Raw genomic sequence first — 20,000 nt, forward strand, 5'->3', positions numbered from 1 at the left:
TCAACAAATGCTTGCTTTGTGCAGCCATTTAACACAAAAGGATGACCCTCATGCATTGCAAATTTGCATCAAATTCAAAACAGAGTGATGCACAAAATAATTTAAAAGAAAATAATAATTTAAAACAATGAATAAAGTGTGCATGAAATAATAGGGGAAAGAAAACGTTAGGAACTTGTTACATTCACACACACAAGGGCTGATTAATCACACACCCCCCTCTCTCCCTCACACACACTCTCCCAGCTCTTTTTCTCTTTTGCCCCTTCCTCATCTCTCTCACCCCCCTCTCTCTCTATATCTCACACACACACACACACACACACACACACACACACACACACACACACACACACACACACACACACACACACACACACTTCAGAAACAAACATAGTATCAATGAGAGCATCAATAATACACCTGAGTGAAGTCTAGTAAAAAAAAAAAAAAAATTTTTTTTTTTTTTTTTTTTTTAGTTAATCTTGAGTTAAAAAAATTAGTGGCATTAATAGAATCGGGAGTTAACGCGATATTAACGCGATATATTTGACAGCCTTAATATATATATGTGTGTGTGTGTGTGTGTGTGTGTGTGTGTGTGTGTGTGTGTGTGTGTGTGTGTGTGTGTGTGTGTGTGTGTGTGTGTGTGCGTGTGTGTGTGTGTGTGTGTGTGCGTGCGTGCGTGTGTGTGTGTGTCTTTATTATTGGGCAGCTATTAGAGCTGCTGTCTCCAGCTGAGCTTCTGTACTCCGGTGACCTTATTACTCCAGCTAGCCTGCTTATCTCTCTCTCTCTCTCTCTCTCTCTCTCTCTCTCTCTCTCTCTCTCTCTCTCTCTCTCTCTCTCTCTCTCTCTCTCTCTCTCTCTCTCTCTCTCTCTCTCACTCCTTCTCTCTCTCTCTATCTCTCTCTCTCTCTCTCTCCCACTATGTCTCTGCTGACCCCCTTGTTACTGTAACTAGCTAGCTTCTCTCTCTTTCCCTTTCTCTCCCTCCCTCTTTGTCTCGCTCCCTTATTACTGCAACTAGCCAACTACCCATCTGTCTGTCCCTCTCCCCTCTCTTTCTCCCTATCTCCGTCCATTTATCTCTATCTCTCCCTCTCTCCTTCCGTTTCTTTCTCTTTCTCTCTATCTCTCTCCTCTCTCTCTTACTACCTCTCTCTCTATCTCTCCTCTCTCTATGTGTTTTTGCTTCCTACTTCTCCCTCTTCTCACCGGCATCTCGTTCCATTTGTATCTCTCATCTCACCCCCTCCCCTCATCTTCCTCCTCTTCCTTGCCCTCATCTCACCCCCCCCCCCCCACTCGTCCTCCTCCTCTTCCCTCCACTCGTCCTCCTCCTCTTCCCTGCCCTCTCGTCATCCTCCTCTTCCCTCCCCTCGTCCCCCTCCTCTTCGCTGCCCTCTCGTCATCCTCATCTTCCTTGCCCTCATCTCACCCCCCCCCCCCTCGCCCTCCTCCCTTCGTCATCTTCCTCTTCCCTCCACTCGTCCTCCTCCCCTCGTCATCCTCCTCTTCCCTCGCCCTCTTCCCTCCACTCGTCCTCCTCCACTCGCCATCCTCCCCTCGTCATCTTCCTCTTCCCTCCACTCGTCCTCCTCCAATCGTCCTCCTCCTCTTCCCTGCCCTCTTGTCTGATCCGAGGAGGAGGATACAGCCCCTCGTAGAACACCCTGTCCTCCCTCTCCACCCCTCCATCCCTCCATCACGCCGCTCTCCTCCTTGGCATGGCAGCCTGTCATTAGCTCTGAGCCCAGAGACTCATGGCTTTCATTTTGCCCTGCTCGCTTCGCTGTCTCTGGACATCGTGTGTGTGTGTGTGTGTGTGTGTGTGTGTGTGTGTGTGTGTGTGTGTGTGTGTGTGTGTGTGTGTGTGTGTGTGTGTGTGTGTGTGTGTGTGTGTGTGTGTGTGTGTGTGTGTGTGTGTGTGTGTGTGTGTGTGTGTGTTTTGTGTGTGTGTGTGTGTGTGTGTGTGTGTGTGTGTGTGTGTGTGTGTGTGTGTGTGTGTGTGTGTGTGTGTGTGTGTGTGTGTGTGTGTGTGTGTGTGTGTGTGTGTGACGTGTGTGTGTGTGTGTGTGTGTGTGTGTGTGTGTGTGTGTGTGCGCGTGCGTGCACATCTGCATGGGTGGATGGATGGATGAATGAATGGAAGACCTGAATATGATCACAGGGATATGTTGATATTATAAGTGACACTGAGCTCCTCATCTCATTTACCGTCTTCAGTTCTAATTCCATGGTGATATTTACAATGTTCCATTAACTGATATATACAGACATACTAGCAGTCAGGATCTGAAGATGGTTATAAACACATAATCTCATATAAATATGAATAACTATCTATATACTGTAGTACTTTTTTTCACACATGGACCGCAGTCCAGAGTGCCCCACAGCAATTAGTATAAAATTAACATAGGCATAAAATCAGCACACATTTGACAAAATAAAAAATAACTGCATAAATTCCAGACATAAGAATAGGTATAAAAGACAATAAAAGTAGTGCAATATAAACGTGCAGACATAAGAATAGGTATAAAAGTAGTGCAATGTAAATGTGCAGACTTCAGAATAGGCATAGGCAAGTACAATGTCGCTCGAAGGCATGTGAACCCCCCCGGAACAGCCAGTCCCCCCAAACAAACACCCCACACATCAATCCCCACCACATCCCCATCCAAGACACACACCCTGATAAAGCACGTCATGACTGAAGGAAAACACAAACAGTCTGCGCGCCACTCACACCGCCATGCGCGGCGATGGGAATGCCGCCTATCTGCACTGGCACACGCAGCAGATGTCGAATGAGTCTGGACCTTTCGGCAGATAGAAAACAATATATATCCTGGGAAATATCCCTCACGTGAGATATCGTCGTTTCCAGTCAGAGGTGATTGGTCCGGTCACTGGTCCATTTTTCAAAACTGACGCTCGTTGGCTGTTTGGTCTTATAACCTGAAGATTGGAAGCACGTAATAGGCCAAGTAGGGTGTCGTGTCGGAACGTTAAGAGGTTAAAGGGGCGCACAGTGGCAGATGTTCTGGGCGTCGCAGGTGATTTGCACGTTGATGGAGTGGTATTGCTTTCTGTTGAGATATGGAAACAGGGAGGGTTGCATCAATGCGCACTAGGCATGGGCCGGTTACCGGTTCCACAGTTTACCGAGGTTTCAAAACGTTGCAGTGTCAAACCAACAAAAATTACATTCAGACGGTAGGCGCCGACTGTATACGTTACGTTTCGAATCATGAACTTCGGAAAATGCCTGTCAGAAATGTCAACTGGAATAGCTGGGAGTTACCATGGCTAGCTAGTTAGCTGTAATGGATAATACATGACGTGGTGTGCTGTTATCTGAAAATAATGCTCTATACACAGGGGGTAATTAACGTGACAAGTGGTTTGCATGGAAAGTAACGTTAGCTACAGCTTCGTTAGCCTAGCTAACGTTAGCTACATATCTAGCAAGCTATACAAAAAGAAAGTTTAATGTGACTGATCTAGTGAGCTATAATCAGAATATTCCACCCATAAATAGCTAATGTCAAATATAAATAACACAATGGCCATACCAACCCCTTCGTTTTGAGGGGAGCTACAGTAGTTAACGTTAGCTAGTTAGCCAGCTAGCTAGTAGTACCGGTGATATTGCTAATTGATTTCGGTCAACTAACGTTAGCAAGATTGCCCTACGACGTTCCGTTACATATTTATAATCAGAAAGTGTAGCGCAGAGAGTCTGAGGCGGGATGTCGAAAAACAATGCTAAACATTTATTAATGTTACACTCTGATGACGTCAAGCTAGTTTCCAGACAGGAGAGTGCTGACAGCAATGTAACAAACAATATGGTCCGTGCGGAACCCTTATCCCCAACACATAGTTCCATGGGTGAACTATGTTGATCTTCCACAAAAGATGAATTGTTTAAATGTATGTTTAATTCAGTAAGAATAGTACTAGGCTATATAACATACATCTGTGCAAACATGTTGCCCTTTTGACATGTAGCCTAGTTTATTTTGAAGTATTTTTTTATTCTGTACTTAGTTTGAAAGTGGTCAGACAGTTCCCTCAGTGTGTAATACAGACGGTCTTCACACGTTCATAAATAACACTTACAGAAGAGCTGATTGTGCACGTTTGTGCACTGTAATAAAATATGTTTTGTTCAATGGGGGGGAAAAAATTCTTTAAATTTTTTTTACCAAATATACCGTGAAACCAGGGTGTTTTTGCAGAAGGTTATCATACCATCAAAATGTCATACCGGCACATGCCTAATGCACACAGGGTTTGAGCATCATAGCCTGAAGCGTCCCACTAGGTACTCCTCGCTTTCCACTGATAGGTCTACATGGTCGCGAAACTAGTGCTCCCTCCTTAGCACACGGTTAGTGATATCTTCCAGCAGCAGTAGGTATGCCATATTGTTTGGCCTAGGGTGCAGAGTTGGCCCTTTAAATAGCGTGATTGATTACTGATGGCATGGTTCAATTTACATGATTGATGTTCAAGTCCACGTGCAAGTTCAAGGTTTTATTTGTCACACGCAACATCATAGCAACATCTGGAATGCCAGAATTGGCCTGAGAAATTTGTAAGAAATGTCTTTGTAACCTTTTCTTAAGTGTGTTCGTGACTGAGGTCCATTGTGATTTGTAATATTGTTCGATGTATCACTCCAATTCAATGTTATTTGAATACAGCATAAAACTTAAATAATATATCCTATTGGGCATGTCTTTGTTTGTCCAAGAGAAGCAACAGTTGTGATTGGAGGATCGAGAAAAGAGGGCAGAGCTTGAGATAGGTCCATTGTACTCAATACGTAAAAAGCTGTGCTAGATCATCATCATCGACCTTTATTTATTCTCGAAAAGACAATTGAGGTCACCCTCATTTTCAATGTCATCGAGACTCCACAGACATTTCAATGCACACATTTCTACAATGTAACAATAATAAATATTAATAACTATCTATATAGTATAAAAACAACATAGGAATAAAATCAGCACACAGATTGACAGAATGAAAAACAATGCATGAATTGCAGACATAAGAATAGGTATAAAAGACAATAAAAGTAGTGCGATGTAAACGTGCAGACTTAATAAATGACATAAAATAAGTCACTGCGTCAAAAACAGTTACAGACTGTTGCAGGCCTGCAAGTAAGCCTCTAAACTTCCGCTGCGTTACAGATGACATTCGAGGCCTTTCAAACTTCTCCATGGTCCACTTGGTCCCTTGTAAAGGACATCAGACAGACCACTGACGGACGGTCCATTGGGATATTTCATTAAAAACCTTTGAAATTGCTCTGTGAAAGATATCGGCAAACGAAATTCCAATCGGGAGCCAAGTCAAGCCGTGGAGGTGGAACGCCGTCTAAAAGCAGTTCCACAAGGTCTCCGCGGTTCCGCTCAGAGGAAAAGAACAAAGCTGTAGTAAACCCACCGTTTATCGCTGACAGGACTAAGCCACTGATCCACTGTGGCTCGTCTGTCTACGCGATTGTTCTTAATTACATTCCGTTAAGGAGTGTCCGTTTGTTGGGACAGGGCTGACGATTCACGGTCTCCCATCAGTTGGAAGAGGTTAACTTTTGGAACCGTCGGACACGTCGTCACAGTGCGTCTGCAAACACACTAGTATCCAGGTTCTAATTAAAAACCCAAAAAAAAGCAAATACTGTCTGTCTGTCTGTCTGTCTGTCTTATCTCTCCGTTCTGTGATGGATCAGTGTGGCTGCTCCCTTATTCACAGCCGTGTGAATCATTAGCGGTTATAGCAACACAGTCAGCTCAAAGGCCATTGTTATTTTCTACCTATATAATGGTTCAGATTAACCTGCAGCCTAGAGCCTTTCTGTCCCCATCTGGCATGGCATGAAACAGGTTTAACTGTGCTCTCCCCCTCCCTCTCTGTCTCCCCCCCCCCCCCCCCCCCCCCCCTCCAGGCGTACCCGTCTCTGAAGCCGCTGGCGTCTTGGACCAGGGACCTGTGCCAGCGTGTGGATCAGTTTTCCCTCTGGGCAGAGACGACCCGCCCCCCCCCCCTGTTCTGGCTGTCAGGCTTCACCTCCCCCACCGGCCTCCTCACCGCCGTGCTGCAGTCCTCTGCACGCCAGCACAACGTGAGCTCACACACACACACACACACACAGGGACACGCACACACACAGACACAGGGACACGCACACAGGGACACGCACACACACACACACACACACACACAGGGACACGCACACACACACACACACAGGGACACGCACACAGGGACACGCACACACACACACACACACACACAGGGACACGCACACAGGGACACGCACACACACACACACACACACACAGGGACACGCACACAGGGACACGCACACACACACACACACACACACAGGGACACGCACACACACACACAGGGACACGTACACACACACACACACACACACACAGGGACACGCACACACACACACACACACACACAGGGACACGCACACAGGGACACGCACACAGGGACACGCACACAGGGACACGCACACACACACACAGGGACACGCACACACACACACACACACACACACACACACACACACACACACACACACATGGACACACACACACATGGACACGCACACACATGGACACGCACACACACACGCACACACACACACACACACACACACACACACACACACACACACACAGGGACAGGCACACGCACACACACACACACACACACACACACACACATAGGGAAACGCACACGCACACACACAGGCAAACACACACACACACACATACAAATACACATGCACACACACACACACACACACAAACACACAATAAACATGCACACGCACACACACACACACGCAAACACACACATAAACACACACACACATTCACACAGCCTCAAGGGCATGTACTGCTATCACATATACTGCGCCAGTGTTGCATCAAAATATTGGTTTGCCAGTTTCATTAAAGCAATTTTATGTTGTTTTTTTGTTTTCTCTGCACATTGTATTTATTAGCTTGGGAATGCTACCCATTTTAAGTATGCTACACATTTTAAGAATGCTACCCATTTTAAGTATGCTACACATTTTAAGAATGCTACACATTTTAAGAATGCTACACATTTTAAGAATGCTACACATTTTAAGAATGCTACCCATTTTAAGAATGCTACCCATTTTAAGAATGCACATACTACATACACATTTATTGTCCTATAGTGTTCTTTGTTTTGTTTTAAATATTTTCATTTTCATTCATCTGTTGTTAGAAAGTGTATCCTTGTGTTGTGGGGGTCTTTTAGGGCATACATATATTCTAATTTAAAGACTGAATATTGGTACAAAATATGGTCAAAAACGTGGTTCTGAAATAGACATGTTATTGTTGAAACCATACTCCTCTCTCTCTCTCTCTCTATCTCTCTCTATGTCTCTCTCCCTCTCTCTTTTTCTCTTTCTGATTCACATACACGGATACAAACAAAGATAAACACACAACCAGTCAAATAACCCCCTTACCTCGCTGCCTTGCCAAAGTCAACCACTGTATATATTAAATGTTCTGCTAATGGGGCTCAGAGACAGACTGCAGCCTCTCAACGCCCCACAACCACATATACAACGACAACCACATACACAACCACAACCACATATACAACCACAACCACAACCACATATACAACCACAACCATATATACAACCACATACACAACCACAACCATATATACAACCACATATACAACCACAACCACATATACAACCACATATACAACGACAACCACATATACAACCACAACCACATATACAACCACATATACAACCACATATACAACCACAACCACATATACAACCACAACCACATATACAACCACAACCACATATACAACCACATATACAACCACAACCACATATACAACAACATATACAACCACATATACAACCACATATACAACCACATATACAAACACAACCACATATACAACCACATATACAACCACATATACAAACACAACCACAACCACATATACAACCACAACCACAACCACAACCACATATACAACCACATATACAACCACAACCACATTTACAAACACAACCACATATACAACCACAACCACATATACAACCACATATACAACAAACACAACCACATATACAACCACAACCATATATACAAACACAACCACATATACAACCACATATACAAACACAACCACATATACAACCACATATACAACCACATTTACAACCACATATACAACCACATATACAACCACAACCACATATACAACCACATATACAACCACATATACAAACACAACCACATATACAAACACATATACAACCACATATACAAACACAACCACATATACAACCACATATACAACCACAACCACAACCACATATACAACCACATATACAACCACATATACAACCACAACCACATATACAACCACATATACAACCACAACCACATATACAACCACAACCACAACCACATATATAACCACATATACAACCACAACCACAACCACATATACAACCACATATACAACCACAACCACATATACAACCACAACCACATATACAAACACAACCACATATACAACCACAACCACATATACAACCACATATACAACCACATATACAACCACATATACAACCACAACCACATATACAACCACAACCACATACACAACCACAACCACATATACAACCACAACCACATATACAACCACAACCACATATACAACCACATATACAACCACAACCACATATACAACCACATATACAACCACAACCACATATACAACCACAACCACATATACAACCACATATACAACCACAACCACATATACAACCACATATACAACCACATATACAACGACAACCACATGTTAGATCCTGATCAATCTGGCCAGTATCACGTCTTCGTCTGTTTGGCTCTCCATCCAATTCCTCTGCGTTTTCCTCTGCGTCATTTTAATGGTCCTGACATCTCTGATACTGGTTGATATAATCCTTATCTCTCCCCGTTAGTACAATCCGCAAACCATAATAATTCTCCACCTCCGTAAGAATCCGACACTTCGACAACGTGAAATACCTTACAAGGAAAAGCGTGGTTTTATTTCTATAAACAGAAACCTCAGCTCAGATGTTAACAGATTGTATTGTCCTTGAAAAAGTCTATTCTAATGATCTTTCGGTGTGTTCGTCTATCGACCTTTTGTTATTCAGTCCAATAGTGTTCAGGCCTGGTCTTTAGCCTAACCCTCCTCGCGTTAGCCGAAGCTAATGATGATGTGGCATTCTCCCCCCCCCCCCTCCTCTCTGTGATGAGAGGAGAGAGTATCTTGGTCTCTTCCCTCCTGTGGGATTCGTTTATTTGGTCTCCCAGATTTCTAGTCTGCCTTACACCCGGAAACACTGTTCGACTTATAGATCATCGCCGTAGCAACAACGGCCCCCCGCCCCTCTCCTGGTTGTCATGCGACGCTCATGACAACTGCTAATAACCTTTCACACATTTCAAAACGTTTCTCTACTGTTTCATCAAAGATGTCACCCCTCCCCCTCGCTCTTATCAATTTGTTCTTACAAGGAATTCAAAACATTCTCTCGCTGGCAGTGTGCCTCACAACAATCACCCTGCTCTACTGAACCACCGTCTCCTGCTTCCATGCACATTTCGATCTCACCGTTTTAGCTGTGGTCATCTCCCCCCCCAATCTATACATCACATACATTGAAAAAGCACCCCAAATCCTTCACACATATACAACCACAACCACATATACAAAGACATATACAACCACATATACAACCACAACCACATTCACAACCACATACACAACCACAACCACAACCACATACACAACCACCTGCTGGGGCAGCGGACTGAGAGCGGGGGACACAAACAGGCTGGATAAGCTGGTCAGGAAGGCCAGTAACGTGGTCTGGGTGGAGCTGGACTCCCTAGCGGTGGTGGTGGAGAGGCGTTATTTTTTTTCCGTAGACGCATTTTGCAGAGACGCTCTCTGATTGGCCACTTCATGTGACATGTGCGCCCCAATCGTGTGACGCCTGTTGCTTTTGCCGGTTAAGCTTGGCGACTCTTTCGAAGTTGGTTAAGGTTAGAGTTTGTCTTAGAGCAGGGCGATAGAACACCAGCCCTGATTCCAAACTCTAACCTTAACCAACTTCGAAAGAGTCGCCTAAGCTTAACCAGTGATATAACTAGGCGGTAGGTAGTTTGCAGGCTGTTAGAGCCGGAAATGGGCAAAGACACAGCTCGTCACGCAATTGGGCGCACATGTCAGTGGCCAATCAGAGAGCGTCAGTCAGTGGCCAATCAGAGAGCGTCTCCGCAAAATGCGGCTACGAAAAAATTATCCGCGGTGGAGCCTTGCTAAACTCCACGCCATCAGGGACAACCCCTCCCACCCACTACACACGGACTTGGCTGACAGAAGGAGCATGTTAAGTGTTAGACTAAGACTCCCTAGATGCAACACTGAACGGCACAGGAAGTCCTTCATTCCGACGGCCATCAGACTCTATAACGCTGCGCATCACTGTGCCTCACTGCATCACTGAGCACAGGGTGACAGTACAGCCTGCCGAAATCTTCCTGGACACTTTAACATTTTTACACTTCTCACAATCTTCCTGGACACTTTACACTTTACATTTTTACACGTTACACTTTAAATTGTTACAGTTATTACTGTACATTTTACTGTATATTTCTGTATATTTTTGGCTATATAGTTTATATTTAAGATTTTAGAATGTATATCCCGGACCGTATTTTATTCTTTATTCAATTAATTTTTTTTTTTTTTATATTATTATATTCTTATTCTTATTTTAGTCCTATTGACTACCTAAATGTTTATTGTTCAATGTGAGCGATCTGTAGTGCTGAATTTCCCTCTGGATTATTAAAGGATTTCTATTCTATTCTATATTCTATTCATAACGTTTACTTCCTGTATGGTCCAATTAGGTGTCAGTGGACACTCTTTCCTGGGAGTTCATAGTGGCCACGGTGGACGACGACAACCTGCCCCCTCCCAAGGTGACTCACTAACACACACACACACACACACACACACACACACACACACACACACACACACACACACACACACACACACACACACACACACACACACACACACACACACACACACACACACATAATGAAAGACCCCCACCACCCCAATAACAGCCTGTTCCAACTGCTGAGGTCAGGCAGACGCCTGCGAACCCCAGCTACTAGGACAGAGAGGCTTAGGCTCAGCTTCTTCCCCCAGGCCATCAGAGCCTTGAACAATGAACATTGAGTGCCACAGAACACTGAACTATCCACACACAAGCACACATGAGCACACACACGACACGCACGCTGTGCACGCTCACACACTAGCAGCCACTTTAACACTTTAACATGAGCGGGCACACACTCATGCCGCACACACGCACACTTATGGCCAAAAGGAAAGGCCACTTTAAATTAGTATAACAACAGGAACAGTGTATTGCACTACTAAAGCTACCTAGCATGTCCTATATGCTCTGTAAATAACTATGTACAGATACCGAGATGTCACACCATGTTACCTGTTTATTGCACAATGTATTTTTTTTTTTTATTGGATTCTATATATGTTGTACCACTGTAATGCACATCGTTGCGGGCAAGACCACCCGCATTTCATTGTATACTTGTATGCCGTGACAAATAAAACTCTTGACTTGACACACACACACACACACACACACACACACACATTTCCATAGAACTACCATCACGCTACTCTCTCGCTCATTGGTATGCGTCCCCGATTGCCACTTCCCCAGGCATTTTCATTTTACACAAATGTTGACACAATCACTCCTTTCTTGAAAAGTGATTGACATTCATGACACACTGCATCGCTTCCTCTCCCCATTTACCAAACTAACTATGCCATTTTCTTTCTGTCTTTATCTCTCTCTCTCTCTCGTACCCCGAATCAGGCTTCCGTTTGTTTGTCTTATGCGGTTGTCCTTGTCCTGCAAGTTATTGGCATTTTATTCTCTTTTGTACCTTACCTCCTCCCATCTCCTCCCCCCTCTCCTCTCCTCTCCTCTCCTCTCCTCTCCTCTCCTCTCCTCTCCTCTCCTCTCCTCTCCTCTCCTCTCCTCTCCTCTCTTCCCCTCCCATCTCCTCTTTTCTTCTCCTCTCCTTTCCTCTCACTCTCCTTCTCTCCCCTCTCCTCTCTTCTTTTCTCTCTCTCTTCTCTTCTCTTCTCTTCTCTTCTCTTCTCTTCTCTTCTCTTCTCTTCTCTTCTCTTCTCTTCTCTTCTCTTCTCTTCTCTTCTCTTCTCTTCTCTTCTATTCTCTTCTCTTATATTATCTTCCTCTCTCCTAACTTCTCCCCACACTCTCCTATATTCTCTATCCAACCCATATGTCCTTCTTTTGTCACCCCTCTCTCTTTCAATGTGACACATAATGTTACAAAGGATCAGATTAAACCGAATATATATATTTATTGATTGATATATATTGCATAGTATTTGTATATCGTTTGATATCCCTTGTATATTCCTTGTACATATACACGGAATATCCCTTTAGCCTAGACCAGACCATAATATTTCATTCTCCTATTGGACAGCGGTCCACAGGCGCCAGAGCCATGCCTCCGGAGTCAGGTTCAAAGCCACCGTCAAGACATGTCTGTACATGCCCGGCCTTGCCCAGGAATACGAGACAGAAATGAGGTTGGCACTAGATTGTTCGCCGTGCATATAAATATGGCGCAGGTGAATACAGAAGTAGAGTTACCCAATAAGTTGAAGCCTCACCCACGATACTCCGTGCAGTGAAGTATGGCCTGTTTGGCCCCAAATAAGAGCATTGAGACCGCGTGCAAATTAATAACTGAATTGTCAGAGTTTGGCGCTATACCGTCGAGCGCGACATATTTCTATTAAGTCAGTGATAGTCTATTTGTGTATAGTGTATCGTGCGGCTAAAGTTCTACAGTGACCAGCATCCCCAACGCTTCCTCGTATTAGCTAGAGTTCTTATCCAGGCTGGGCTGCTTTCATGGCGCTTTCACCCGAGGAGACCTAGACGAGAACCGTGTGGACATGTACACTGGATTAATCTACCCGACGACTACATAGCCCTTTGCGGCTGGATTATATTTGTTTTGGTCCTGTGATTTATGGAGCGGAGAATCGCCGACGCCTACATGTGTGGGATTTACCCTGTGAGGAGCCACGTCGAGTCTGCGCCTCAGAGAGCCTGAGGCCGGCTAGCTTTCTTCACTGTGGAGCTACAGTCTACGGAGAACAGCTGTATTCGTCTGTGGATCAAGAGACTATTGCACCGTCTCCTGTACTTGGAGTCTCCTTAGTCATCGTTGACCAGACTCTCTACTACCGACAGATCCTCTACCCCTGCTGGCTTACAACCGGGGGGACCCTTCCAGTATCTCCCGCTATATATTACTAGTGTACCATAGATATAATTCCCTAAGATTCAGGTTGTATAATTACCTCCTGCGTAACCAGAGAATGGACATTCATTATTGATTTGCCTACGCACATTCCTTTGCCTTATAAGCGCATCCAAAGTATAATAGAGAAGTATATTATGTACCTTTTGCTGCAATAAATACTTAATTACCACTTTGTGTGGAACCGATTCATTGTGGGAAGTGTTCATCATATTTATATATCATGTACTGTATGGCCAGTAATTAAAGTACATAAAGCGGTAGTGGTTTAATGATACCATACTTATCAATACAGTCAGGGAATTGTACCCCTCAGTTACAATTGGTCCTTCGAGCCGGAGGGTAACTAGTGTAATATTAATATAGTGGTATTAATATTGACATGGCCTATGATGAACACTCCACAAAACGGTTCTCCTAAAGTAGATCGCCCGCAGCGTAGACGGCAGACACCTCAGTACTTAGAGGATTACGTTGCCAATATACTACCTAGCCTTCTACAGACGGTAAACGCGGAAAAAGTAGATAGTAAAATTATGTCCGACCCTATCGCCCAGGCTACCCCGCCAATAGAGGCCCTAGTGGGTTCTAACGTAACTGACCAAGCTCACGGTAGGGACCAGGAGGGACCTGACACGACTTTACCCCCCGCCAAGACCGAAGAAGTAGTCCCCGGAGAGCTCCAGGATAAAGACAGCTCTCCAGGGATGGAACTCTACCCGCTACAAGAAGAGGAGAGCACCCCGGAGATGGATCTCCAGGACTCGCCACAGGAGAACAGATCTCCAACGAGTACTGCCAGGAGCGGATCACCTCAACCAGCGTCTTCCCCCAGCGAGGCGGACAAGATGCTGGCACAGGCATTCCTCGCCAGCCTAGCAGCCTCAACAGAGCGCGATCGACTCCAAGCCCAGACGCTTAGTGAGCGCGAACATTCTTCCATGGAAAGAGAACGCCTTCAGGCGCAGCAACGGAGCGAAGAAGATCGTATACGTCTAGAGATTAGACGCCTTCAGACGGAAGAGAATATGGTAAGAGACCGGGCCGAAGCCCAGCGCGCCGCTGCCGGTGCCCAAAGAGAAGCAGAGCGCGCAGCCGCCGAAGCCCAGCGCGCCGCTGCCGGTGCCCAAAGAGAAGCAGAGCGCGACCTCGCTCTCACCAAACGCGAAGCCGAGCGCGACCGATTACAAGCGCAGATAATGGAGCAGCTGATCGCCAGGGCAACACCCCCTCCCTCCGCACGAGGTTCCAGGGCCTCGTCAAGACAAGGGTCAAGGGCACCCTCCCCTACCCGATCAAGCGACCCTGAGCCCGACCACCAGAGAGAGCCTATACCCCCCTCCGAACTCCTTCCCCGACCGGTCCACGCGAGACCCAGCTACAAGGAAGAAACGGTCTACACCGCGGAGAGGCTAAATAGACGACTACAGGATCTAGAGGACCTGCCAGAGGAAGAAGAAGAGGGAGAGGAGGAGAGTCAAGCCCGACAGCAGCACAGTACTCCACAGGACCAGGAGGTCCAGTACAGCCCAGGCTCTACCCCCGCGGCTCTGCGCTACAGACCCCCGACTCAATTCACGGGTGAGCTTGACGCACGACCAGCCCCGAGGAATAGCACCTGGATACGCGGGCCATGGTACCCAGCAGGTACCAGCCCACCAAGAGGCGTAAGAGGAGACTCGCCTAGGAGGCCTCTCTTCCAACGCTCACCGATGTGCCAGCCATCCATGGCATCATACATTGGCACACCGACGTTTGCGGACTTCACCCACGAGAACAGAGCACAGTACACGGAGCTACGAATGTGCTTAGAGACAATGATGTCCGATGTAGCTGACGAACCGTACAAGTATGCTATCCTACTGAAGCACCTCAAGGTGCCCCGAGCGCACAATATAGCGCTGGCCTATGCCACCTCTACTACCCCATACACAGCGGCTCTAGCAGCACTCGACCAAAGATATGGACGCATATGGGACTACGTAATACAAGAGATAAGGCATATTGACCGCCTACCCCCAGCCACAGACAATCGCTCACTAGATGACCTGTCTATCAAGGTACAATCCCTGGTAGGGATGCTGGGGGCGCAAAGAGAAAAGGGTATGCACGAACTGTACGCAAACTCTAATGTCGAGAGGATTTTAGAGAAGCTTCCGCCCGCCCGACAAGAGTGCTTCAGGCGGCAAAGAGACCACCGTGATCCTAACGGTCCCGAGCCATCCCTCCTAGACCTAGCCGACTTCCTGGCGAGAGAAGTCAACAGCCTACGGTTGGATACGTTCATGCGGAGCACCCCAAGCTCCAGAGAGGGACCTAGGAGAGCAAACGATGGCCGAAGATTGGTGACCGTCATGCACCAATCAGAATCAGTACCGAGCAGCAAGAACCACAGTACCCCCTCGATGAAAGAGAAGTGGAAGATGGTGTGCCCGTACTGCGAAAAGGAACACTGGTTGTCACAATGTGACACGTTCAAGAAGATGACCGCCGACGAGGTGAGTCAATGGATAAAGTCCAACCGACGCTGTTACCGATGTGCGCGCAGTCACATGGCAGCCGATTGCCGCTTAAAGAAGAGGTGTAGTCGGTGTGACGGAGCCCACCTAGATGTCCTACACGACAGTAACAGAAGAAAGCCTGCACCCTCAAGCAGCACAAAGGCAAGTGTTATGTACATTGACCCCGCCAGCAGCGGGGGCGCCCGGGTGCTCTTAAAGGTGGTCCGCGTAACACTGAGTTACCAAGATAAGGTCATGGACACTTACGCCGTCCTTGACGACGGGTCAGAGAAGACCCTTCTCCTCGCGTCCGCTGCGGCCCAGCTGGGGCTGCGGGGGAGCGAAAACCAGATGACGATTCGGACAATAAGAAGAGATCTAAAGACGATAAAGGCCGAGAATATCTCCTTCACTATCGCAGCAAGCGGGCAGCCAGAGAGACGGTATAGGATTACTAACGCTTTCACCAGCCAAGAAATAGGCCTGTCGCAGTACACCTACCCCATCGCCAAGCTGATGGATAAATATGTGCACCTGCGTCAACTACCTATACCGCTCATAGACGGTGCCACCCCGACCCTGCTGATAGGCTCCGACCATGCAGACCTCATCGTCCCGATTGACCGGGTCCACACAGGGCCCAGAGGCTGTCCTGCAGCAGTCGAGACCCGCCTAGGATGGACATTACAAGGCCCCCTCGCTAAGTCTCTTAACCGAACAGCAGCCACTAACTGCCTCCACTCCAGAGTGACAGAAGAAGACACCACCCTCCTACAGCATGTCGAGAGGCTATGGACACTAGAGACAATGCCCTTTAAGAACGAAAAGAAAGACATTCGTTCCAAGGAAGACATTTACGCTATAGCCCTCCTCGAGCAGGGGACAAAGAGAGTCAAAGTCAACGGAGTGATGAGATACGCAACTCCACTCCTGAGGCGAGAGGGTATGCCTACCTTCCACGCCCCAAAAGAAGCGACGGAGCGGTATCTATTGAACACAGAGCGGCGCCTAGCCAGAGACCCCGCTCAAGAGACGGTGTACCGCGCTGAGATTAACAAGCTAATCACAGCGGGACACATAAAGAAAATTGACATTAAAAAGGCCGATCAGACGACCGAATCATGGTACGTGCCGCACCACAAAGTCCACCACAACGGCAAGGATCGTATTGTGTTCAACTGCAGCTACCAGATCGGATCACAAAATCTGAATAAAGAGCTCTTGCCCGGCCCAACACTCTGCCCCTCTCTACTAGGCGTGTTACTACGTTTCCGCCAAGACAAGGTGGCCATCAGCGGCGACATCAAAGGGATGTTCCTGCAGGTGAGACTAGTGGAGGAGGACAAGCCCCTGCTGCGGTTCCTATGGAGAGAGAGGATCGGGGATGAGCAACCAGCCATCTATCAATGGGAAGTCCTCCCTTTCGGAACCACATGCAGCCCATGCTGTGCTACGTTTGCACTGCAAAAGCACGTCGCAGAGGACCCAGCAGCTGATGAAGAGGTCCGACAAAGTGTAGGAAATAGTTTCTACGTGGACAACTGTCTGCAAAGCGTCTCGACGCCAGAAGAAGCCGAGGCCCTTCTACTCAAGCTCCGCGCCTCCCTGATCAAAGGCGGCTTTGATCTCAGGCAGTGGGCCAGCAGCGACCCGCAAGTATTGCGCAGCCTCTCCCCCGAGGACAAGGCAGCAAGCAGCGAGACCTGGATGGCGACCATCCCAGGAGAAGCCCAAGAAATGACATTAGGACTAGTCTGGCGCTTCAAAACAGACTCGCTCCATTATAAACACACACCCCTGACCAAGGAGCAGGGAAGGTCGACTGCACTACCGACCACCAGACGGAGTGTATACAGAACACTCGCCAGACAATATGACCCGTTGGGATGTATTCTACCTTACACCACCAGGGCAAAGATGATTGTAAGAGCGTTATGGGACAAGGACCAGGGCTGGGACGACCCCATACCCGAACACCTTGCATCCACATGGAGAGAGTGGGAGACGGAACTCAGCTCACTCCCAGGTGTCAACATACGCCGCAGCTACTTCCCACCCACAGTGAGGCCGGAGACGTGCCAGATGGACCTGCACGTCTTCAGCGACGCCTCCGAAGTAGCCTACGGTTCGGTGGCCTACTTGCGTGCCCGAGAGGAGGGAGGAGAAATACATACTGCTTTCATCCTGGCTCGCTCAAGAATAGCCCCACGAAAGCAACAATCTATCCCGCGTCTAGAGCTCTGCGCAGCCCTAGCAGGAGCGCAACTCGCCACGTTAATCCAACGTGAACTCACCATTCCGGTGCAAAGAACAATCTTGTGGTCAGACTCCACGACAGTACTCACATGGATCCGGTCTGATTCGTGCAGATACAAGGTCTTCGTGGGAGTCAGAGTCACAGAGATTCAAGATTTAACAGAAGTAGCAAGCTGGAGGTATGTGGACACAAAACACAACCCAGCTGACGTCATCACCAGGGCAATGTCCCTGGATGACCTCACCCGTCACAACCTATACAGTGACGGGCCAGAGTTCCTCAAGCTCCCGGAAGAAGAGTGGCCTACACCCACCCCACGGGAAGCGAGTAAAGAGGAGGCCGAAAACAAGAAATCTATGTTCTGTGGATTGAACACACTCGTCTCCACAGACCCCGACATAGACGATTGCCTCACCCTAGAGAGTGCGCAGCTAAAGACATTCCTGTGGCACCACCCAGAGGTTCAGCTCACTACTGACATTACAGCAGCTGACTACGAAGAAGCAGAACTTCTTCTACTACAACGAGCCCAGAGAGACTCGTTCCCCGATGAGCTAGACTGTCTACAGGGAGCAAAGCCCGTCCCATCAGACAGCAGACTGCTCCACCTAGCCCCCGAGAGCGACGCCCATGGTCTCATCAGAGTGGGTGGTCGTCTGCGGAGAGCTCCAGACTTACCGGATGACGTCAAGTACCCGATAGTCTTAAACAGCCGACACAAGGTCACAGAGCTGATCATAAAGAAATACGACGAGGATGTGCATCACGCCGGGGCAGAGAGAGTCTTCGCGGAGATCAGACGTCGTTATTGGATACTGCAAGGGAGAGAAGCAGTGCGGCGCTTCCAGCGAACCTGTCTAGACTGTCGTAAGTGGCGAGCGCAGCCCAGTATACCCCGGATGGCTGACCTACCTCCCTGTCGCCTCCGACTCGGCGACAAGCCTTTTCACTCCACCGGTATGGACTGTTTCGGCCCGCTGTATATAAAGAAAGGAAGAGGAACCGAGAAGCGGTGGGGTATTGTATTCAAATGCATGACCACCCGAGCGATGCATATAGAACTCCTTCCAACCATGAGCACAGACTCATTCCTTATGGCCTTCCGAAGATTCACATCGCGGAAAGGCAAACCGTCTATATTATTGTCTGATCACGGGACAAACTTCAAAGGCGGAGAAAGAGAGCTGAGAGAGAGCTTCCAAGCTATGGGCCCAGAACTTAAGACCCACCTCGCTCCATCCCAGATTGAATTCCAGTTTAATCCCCCGAACGCACCTCACTTCGGTGGAACTTGGGAACGAGAAGTACGTTCAATAAAGACAGCCCTGTACGCCGTGCTTGGGGCCCAGACCGTGGCGGAAGAAGTCCTAATGACAGTCCTCACGGAGATCGAGGGAGTATTGAACTCAAAGCCCCTCGGTTACGTCTCAAGTGATGTAGCAGATGTCGACCCAGTCACCCCCAACACACTCTTGATGGGGCGGCTGGACCCCGCGCTACCACAGACAATGTACAGGCCTGAAGAAGCGAACGGCCGAAGAATGTGGAGGTACAGTCAAGTATTGGCTGACAAGTTTTGGAACAGCTTCCTACTCCACTATCTACCGTCTCTACAGACCCGCCAGAAATGGGTGAAAGAGAGAATTTGACAGAAGGAACAGTCATCATGATTATCGACCA

The 20,000-nt window shown here is 47.5% G+C and overlaps 1 protein-coding gene across 1 annotated transcript in view; it reads left to right on the forward strand.

The window, feature by feature from the left end:
* Positions 1-20,000, forward strand: part of dnah2 (dynein, axonemal, heavy chain 2) — a gene marked incomplete at both ends in the record, with an annotated part of 509,699 nt that overhangs the window by 485,615 nt on the left and 4,084 nt on the right. Inside the window, 2 exon segments of the mRNA XM_084326360.1 lie at positions 5,978-6,154; positions 11,055-11,126. Of these exon segments, the coding sequence (XP_084182486.1) occupies positions 5,978-6,154; positions 11,055-11,126 (249 nt within the window).

This window comes from Notolepis coatsorum (assembly GCF_963971535.1).
Source record: "Notolepis coatsorum genome assembly, chromosome: 1".
NCBI classification, from domain to species: Eukaryota; Metazoa; Chordata; class Actinopteri; order Aulopiformes; family Paralepididae; genus Notolepis; species Notolepis coatsorum.